This window comes from Hibiscus syriacus, unplaced genomic scaffold (assembly GCF_006381635.1).
Source record: "Hibiscus syriacus cultivar Baekdansim isolate YM2019G1 unplaced genomic scaffold, ASM638163v2 tig00110429_pilon, whole genome shotgun sequence".
NCBI lineage: Eukaryota > Viridiplantae > Streptophyta > Magnoliopsida > Malvales > Malvaceae > Hibiscus > Hibiscus syriacus.
Window position 1 is genome coordinate 10920639 of NW_024062733.1, and position 7867 is coordinate 10928505.

Below are 7867 nucleotides of genomic sequence, written 5' to 3' on the forward strand. Positions count from 1 at the left end.
TTATATTTAGTATCGAATTGAATCATCTTCTAACCAACTAAACTTAATCAAATATAACACCCTTCTAGAGATTTAAACTGATATTTAAATCACTAAAATGATATTTTCCGATTATTGGACCCATAAAAATGCTAGTTTTAAGGCTTAAATGCTATATCCCTTTTGTAGGTGACAAGGTGTATTAGGTTTAACCTTTATAATAAATATTTTGATATTTTGAGGTTGTATTCAGTTTAACTTAAATATTTGTTTTGCTAGAAATTAGTAACTTTTCTAATCTAGTTTCTTTTATTAATATGGGGCAAGTACAATATAGTATCTGTTCAAATATAACTCTCAACTATTTGACATTGAACATTCTGTCTGTTCAAAGATAACTCTCAACTATTTGATATTGAACGCTCATGCTCATGATATTTTTGGTGTTCGAACACATGCTCTCAAGGAATAACAATAATTCATTTACTACTAAGGTCACTCGATTCGTACTTCTAATCTAGCTTGGTGATTGTATGTTCGAACTTTTTTTAAAGGGTTTAGGGTTCAAGCCTTCCCAATACTTAAATTTTGACAATTCATTTTAATTTACAATAAATATCACTCTCTCTTACGAATATTAAATATGTCATTAACTTTTGGTAAATATTAAAACTTTTTAAAAAAAAGAGATGCGTAAATTGTTGAATAGGGAGATAAAATAACGTAAAAATAAAAAAAATCCACACCAGCCTCACCATTATCAGTGACCAAAATTAAAAAAATGTAAAGGGTTAGTGTGTTTTTGTAAAAAATAATTTGATGACCAAAATAGAAAAGAGACAATAATTTAATGACTAATGATATAGTTTATCCAAATTTATTTGATCTTTAGGTATTATGTTATGTTGACCCCACCTCATTGGTTAATATTCCTTTTGATCCAAGTTATTTACCAACTTTGTGGAAATGACCCTGCCGTTCAAATCTCACCATCTAAGGAACCAACTTTAACACTCCTCCCGGAAATAGGGAGTTTACTTATTTATGGGTAAACTATACTAGAGATCATCCAACTATAGCCTATTTTCATTTTGACCACTATTTTTGAATTCTTGTCAATCGGACCACCAACTATTTAAATGCATTCAATTAGACCACTTCCCATTAACATTTAACGAAAGTGCTAATGTGGCAGTTAATAAAATTGGTATAATTACACGTTTGGTCATTGTTACTTATATATTTTCTCTATTTGGTCATAAATTAAGTAAATTAAAATAAATTTAATCTTCGAATCAGTTAATCCCACGTGTTACTAATACCAAAATCATAACATGTGTCGCCACCCGATTGGAGGATTTAATTTATTTTAATTTAATATATTTAGTTTCTAACCAGTTAAGGGATGACACATGTCACCCTCAAGTGGAAAGAAAACTAAGAGTGATAAAGGGGCACAAGCGAATCAAAACCATCAACCATTGGGGGAAAAGGGAGAAGCTCAACCATTGGGCCAAGTTCATTTTCTAGTCTAAAATAGACTACATAATGTATATATCTTATTTCCTAGTATAATATTAAATTCTTAATTATAAAATATTTTTTATCTTAACTCAAATATTTAAATTTTATTCTTATAATATTTAAAATATATATTCAATAAATTAAGGAAAAATAATAAAATATATATTTTTATAGTTAAGAATTTTAACATATATTTCAAATATATATTCTTAACTTAAATAATAAACTTGGCCTACTTTAAACCAAAAATATATATATTCGTTAAATTAAGAAAAAATAATAAAATATATTTTTATAGTTAAGAATTTAAATATATATTTTACCTCAAATAATAAACTTGGCCCACTTTAAACCATAAATATATATATTCGATAAATTAAGAAAAAATAATAAAATATATATTTTTATAGTTAAGAATTTAATTATTTTAAAATATTTTAAATATATATTCTTACCTCAAATAATAAACTTGACATACTTTAAACCAAAAAAATATATATTCAATAAATTAAGAAAAAGTAATAAGATATATATTTCTATAGTTAAGAATTTAAGATTATATTAGAAAACAAGATTATACAACATATAGTCTTCTTTAAACCAAAAACTGAACTTGACCAAGTGGTTGGGCTTCTCCCTTCTCCCTTCTCCCTTCTCCCTTCTCCCTTCTCCCTTCTCCCTTCTCCCTTCTCCCCCATGGTTGCTGGTTTGAATCCCTTGTGCCTATTAGGTGACCTGATTAACAAAATTAAAAAATGGTGATCAAAATGAAAAAGAATTATAGTTGAGTAGTCTCTGGTATAGTTTACCCTTTATTTATTTATGATGTAAGGAGTTCATTTATGAGAATATGATTTGTTGAAAATTCAATATTCTCTGGTTTTTGGAGAATTTTAATAAATTAATTCAATTCGTTACTATTGTTTTATTAAAATTGTTGTAAACCATTATAGTAAAAAATTATAGTTTACTAAACTTTTTTTTATAAATTCATTTAATAATAACAATATTTAGATTTATATTTTATCATTTTAAAGTTTAATTTAAATTTTAATATTTATTAAAATTAAAATAATATTATTTGTCATATCCAGCATATTTAATCAATTATTTTTGATAAAATTTACTTATTTTATTAATCTGAAGTAAATACAATAATGAGCTATTCAATGATATCTATCAACTATTTGGCATTCAATGCGCACAGCCTCATACCCCTGACATTTATAGTGCTCGAACCTGAAATTTTAATGAATAACAATAATTTTTTTACCTATGAAGTCGCTCGGTTCGTAATTAATCAAATATTTTTGAATCTTCGTTAATAATATATTCTTAATAAGTAATATAAAAAAGTAATATTATACTATTTTAATATTTATTCCAGATTAATAAAGTTCAACTGAAAAGGAGAAATAGGTAATTCAGTATAGGAAAAAAACACCGACCTAATTAATTAAAAGCATAAAAAAAGGGCAGATTGAGCTTAAATTTTATAAATATTGGGCAAATCCCCCGATTCGAACCCTAAGTACTCGCTGTCACTCTCCTCTTTCTCCATTCCTATCTCAAATTGAGCCGAATTCATCTATCTAGGGTTTTGGAATTGGATTTCGTTTTGGAATTTGAGGAACCAGAAGAAAGAGCGCAAATGGAGGGAATGTTGTCTGCGACTGATAAGCAGAGCATGGTTTCCTCCTTTCTCGAGATCGCCGTTGGTCAAACTGCCGAAACTGCCATGCAGTTTTTGCAAGTAAGTTCTCATTTTCTCTCTATTCTCTTTTTTGGAACTTTTTTCATAAAATTCGAAGCTTTTTTGATGTCCAAGGGTTTCCACAATGTTGAAGCTTGTAAATTTTTTGTTTCTTTCCTTTTCCTCCCTTGAATTCTTAATGGCTCTGTGATTCAATTAGTAATGCTGAGGTAATATGTTATTAACGTAGATTTACTGAGAATATATATATTTTAGTTTAAATTTCTGAAAAGAGTATTGTTATATATGCCACATGCTCAATGGTAAAATATGTGTGGGAAACAGGCAACAAGCTGGAAGCTTGATGAAGCTCTTCAGCTATTTTATGTCGGTAATGAAGGTGGTGTAGTTGCACCGGCTTCTGAGTCTCCAGCTGTGGAAAACGTAGATTCTTGGGTTGATCAAAATTCTGGGTTAGAAATTTGCATTAAAGTTCACTCTAATTCAGCACCTAATTATTTGATTTCCTAATATTTACTGATGATTTTGCCGTTGGCTTCTAATGTTTACCAGTGAGTTGAAAGAATCTGGAACCAGCAATGTTGGATCCATTGCCGGAGAGGAAGTACGCCCTCCTTTACCTGTAGTAAGGGAGACACTTTATGATGATGCATCACTATATGGGTATCTTTCTACTTTTCATTTTTAACAGTTTGCTTGTTCTAGTGGAATATTATTTTTCTTTCTTTATATGAAATTGTAAATGTATATGTTGGTTTTTGCTTTTATGAACTTTTTGTGTGGGTGTGTGGGTGTCTATATGTCATGTGAGCATGCATGCCTATATTGTCTTTAGTTGTTGTATGATCTGGAGAGAATTCCACTGCAATTTCCTAATAATTTCTCACGTGGCAATATTTAATTTTCTACTATTCATATAGAGCATCAAGTTTGGGATTACCTCCACAACAGTCAGGTTCGTTAGTTGCATTCCGTAATTTTGATGAGGAAATGAAACGCCCTGGGGTTTGGGAATCGGATGAAGGCTCTTCTTCCATAGTGGATGCTCCTCGAGATAACCTTGCCTCTTTGTATCGTTCTCCTTTTCATCTGATGTTTCAGGGACCATTTGAAAAGGTATATTGATTTTCTTAGCATTTCTTATTCCATACGAAGTGACTTGTTTATCAACCTCAAAATTTTTCCTCATTTGAAGTGATCATGTCCCTTGTTTGATGATGTAGTGCATAGCTCAGGTCTAATAACTTTGTTATGGGGAAAAATGATATTTTGTGCTTTGTGGGTTAATGTGGACTAGAAAATTTTGAGACTGCCTTTTCCAGTAATTTTCTCTTCAACTTTTCAAGTCAATTTAACCAAAGCCTATATATGTCTATGGTTTAGGCAAAAGCTGCTGCATCTGTTGAAGACAAGTGGCTCCTTGTGAATTTACAATCTACCAAGGAGTTCAGCTCACATATGGTATTGTTCGAGTCTTCCCCCTTTCCTCTAGTTGAAACTAAAAAAGATTACTTCATTCCCTGGGTTTGAAGTGGCTTATAATGTAATATTACTTTCTGATGTTTTTGTTTCGGAAGCTTAATCGAGATACGTGGGGAAATGAAGCAGTTTCTCAAACTGTTAGCACTAACTTTATTTTCTGGCAGGTTAGTATGATGCTGTCTAGTTGTCCTTGCCTTGTTTGCCTTTTCTCTCTCTCTCTCTTCATCTACTATAAGTTTTACCCATATTCTATGGTGTTTTACCTTCCATGTATTTTCTAACGGATGCTATTGCATCTTTAGGAATGTTTTTTGAGCTCTCTTTATCTTGCTTGTGGTTAAATTTGCAAGAGTCTTATATGATACAAGATGTTTGCAATTTTTTGATAATAGAGATGCTTTCTTTTTAAATGGGAACTTAATCTGATACTTTAGTTTTATCAGTCAACAATTGATGGGAAAATCAAATAGTCCTCTAATAAAACTGCAGCATTTTACCGTGTATATGACCTTAGGAGCAAGAGCCTCATATGCATTGAGTGCCATATGCATCCTTAGAGGACTTCCATATCATTGTATTATTTAATCTCTTGTTTTATTTTATACTTTATTGATGCTGTCCTATGGATATAGGTATATGATGATACAAGCGAGGGGAGAAAAGTTTGCACCTATTACAAACTAGATTCGATTCCTGTAGTGCTTGTTATTGACCCAATCACAGGACAGAAAATGCGCTCCTGGTGTGGAATGGTTCAACCTGAGAGTTTGTTGGAGGTATCTATTTTGTTACATTAATGCAGATTGGAAGTTCACAGGAAAATAAGCAAAAATGAAAAATGAAAGGGTTTTAAAAGGAGGCTAATAAAATTATGATTTATGGTATTTGAAGATTTTTCGACGTATGCCTTTCGTGATTTGATACAAGAGATTTTAACCTTTAGGACCTGGTTCAATTCATGGATGGTGGCCCAAGGGATTATCATGCAACACTGTCTCATAAACGTCCAAGAGGAAGCTCAGTTACACCGCAGCAAAAGGTTAAAGGTAACCGTGTCTCTTCTTTCCTACGCAAAGTTTATCAGTAGAGAACCAGTTAACATATAAGTTTCAGTCTGTGGTGCATTGCATTCTTCTATCACCCTGATTTTGGTTAACTTAAGATGTAGTGCTGAGGCCTCTTGCAAGAAGGCAGTAAAGTTTACAATATTTTGATGTAATATATGATTCAAGAGGGAGAGAGAGAATTCCTTTATCTATGTGCTAGTTCTGTACAAAATACCTTATTTGTTGATAATGACAGGAAGGAATAACTTTTAAGAAATATGAAAAAAATATCCATCCAGAATAGTGTATGCTGTTTACGAAACTTTATGATTCGTCTGGATGTTCTGTATGTAATGTCAGTTCATTTTGCTATAGTGTCAACAGATGAAACAGATGAAGATAAGGAAATGTTAAGAGCGATAGCAGCTTCTATGGAGAATGCAGAAGAGACTATTAAAGCAACATCAGATGATAAATCATCACCCACTACTGGCAAGGAGGAACCGTGTTCAATTAAGAAGCTTGCGTATCCACCTCTTCCTGAAGAACCTAAGGGTGATAGGAACCACTTATGTAGGGTTGGAGTCCGTCTTCCTGATGGACGTAGGGTACAGAGAAATTTTCTCCGAACTGATCCAATACAGGTAAGCCGTAAGCATACTTTTGGGAGCTTATGATCTGTTATCATTATGTATTAGAATTTGGGTTGTTAAGTGTGGAATTCCTGGGATGATTCTGGTTGGAGCTAAGAATTTGCAGATTCAAGTATTCAACTATATTTCCTTGGATGCTGCTTGCTGTAAGGCACAACGTCAAAATTTGTCTTAAATGATTTGCAAATGTTGTATAACATTTTTAAGATGACAAAATCTTGGCATCTAAACAGCGTCGGTGAATCATTTGAACTGATCTCTCAGGTTCCTCCCCCTTCTACCCAATACCTGTTATTAAATGACATGTATACCAGTTTAAACTGGTATACATATTTAAAATTGATATTCCATTATATCGGTTTTTTGGGGAGTAGGGAGTAGTGACCATTGAATATAAACTTGAAAAATTTGTGAGAAAAATGTATTATTGTATCTTTGTGAAGAGTGATCGAGTCCTGAGGATTGTCCTATCTGATTGGTTTATTACTTTCATTTCATTTTGTCATTCTGCAGCTACTATGGTCATTCTGCTACTCTCAACTTGGTGAGGCTGAATCAAAGCCATTCCGGTTGACCCAACCGATTCCAGGAGCTTCAAAATCTCTGGATTGTGATAGCAAATTAACGTTTGGGGAGTCGGGACTTGCCAATTCAATGATATTAGTTGCATGGGAATGAATGTTGTCAAAAGATGGCAATGGTCTTCATGTTTCTTCAACCACCTAGAGTTGGAGTTTTGGTTTGCAAACTCAATATATCCCTGTTTTTCAGTTTATGCTGCTCTTCAAGGAGTTTATTTAAGAGGATAGGGGATGAAAGAACCATAAACTCTTATAATGTGTATATACTCAAATACTCATGCCTATGATACTTCTGCAGTTTGTTAAAGTTTTTTTTTTCAAAGACCAGAATTCTGAGTTGCTAATATTTTTGGGACGAGGAACTAGATTCTTTGAGCAAGGTCGTATGTTCAAATTTTGATATTTGCAAATGAAGTAAATTGGGTTGAGAGGGTTGCTCTTATAACCGTCCCATTTAAAATTCGATTTGGATTAGTCGGTTAATAGAACGGATATCAATGATTAATTTTAAAAATATTTCTCATTGATAATATATTTAATTTGCTCATATCGATCCAACTAAAATTTAAATCGGTTTTAATTCAATTTGTGTTGTTTTTGATTCAAATCAAGTTGGATACGAGTCTAGCTAAAATTCAAATCAATTTTAATTTAGTTTTGGTTGCTTTTGATTCAAATAAAATTAGATATGAGTCTTTACTGATACGATTAAAATTCAATTTGATTTGATTAAGTTTGATTTATTTTGGGTTTCGGATCAATTTTAAACAATAATATTTAGGTTAATTTTGAATCTCAAACAAGGTAAATCAGATCGAATTCATATCAAATTTGTCTGGTGTAAAAGTCTTGTAGTAGTGGATTCGACGCATTACGGTTTGGATGCGT

The 7867-nt window shown here is 31.8% G+C and overlaps 1 protein-coding gene across 2 annotated transcripts; it reads left to right on the forward strand.

Annotated features, from left to right (window-relative positions):
* The first annotated feature begins 2991 nt into the window (after positions 1-2991).
* On the forward strand, positions 2992-7230 carry LOC120124822 (plant UBX domain-containing protein 7-like). 2 transcript variants are annotated; one of them, XM_039143397.1, is made up of 10 exons: positions 2992-3256; positions 3542-3669; positions 3770-3880; positions 4138-4333; positions 4601-4678; positions 4795-4863; positions 5332-5475; positions 5643-5745; positions 6121-6389; positions 6912-7230. In XM_039143397.1, the coding sequence occupies exons 1-10, from the start codon at positions 3155-3157 to the stop codon at positions 7074-7076; spliced, it is 1365 nt and encodes a 454-aa protein (XP_038999328.1). In that variant the 5' UTR covers positions 2992-3154; the 3' UTR covers positions 7077-7230. The 2 variants fall into 2 exon arrangements, with proteins under 2 accessions (XP_038999328.1, XP_038999329.1); XM_039143398.1 differs by having other exon boundaries at positions 6130-6389.
* Positions 7231-7867: the final 637 nt, after the last annotated feature.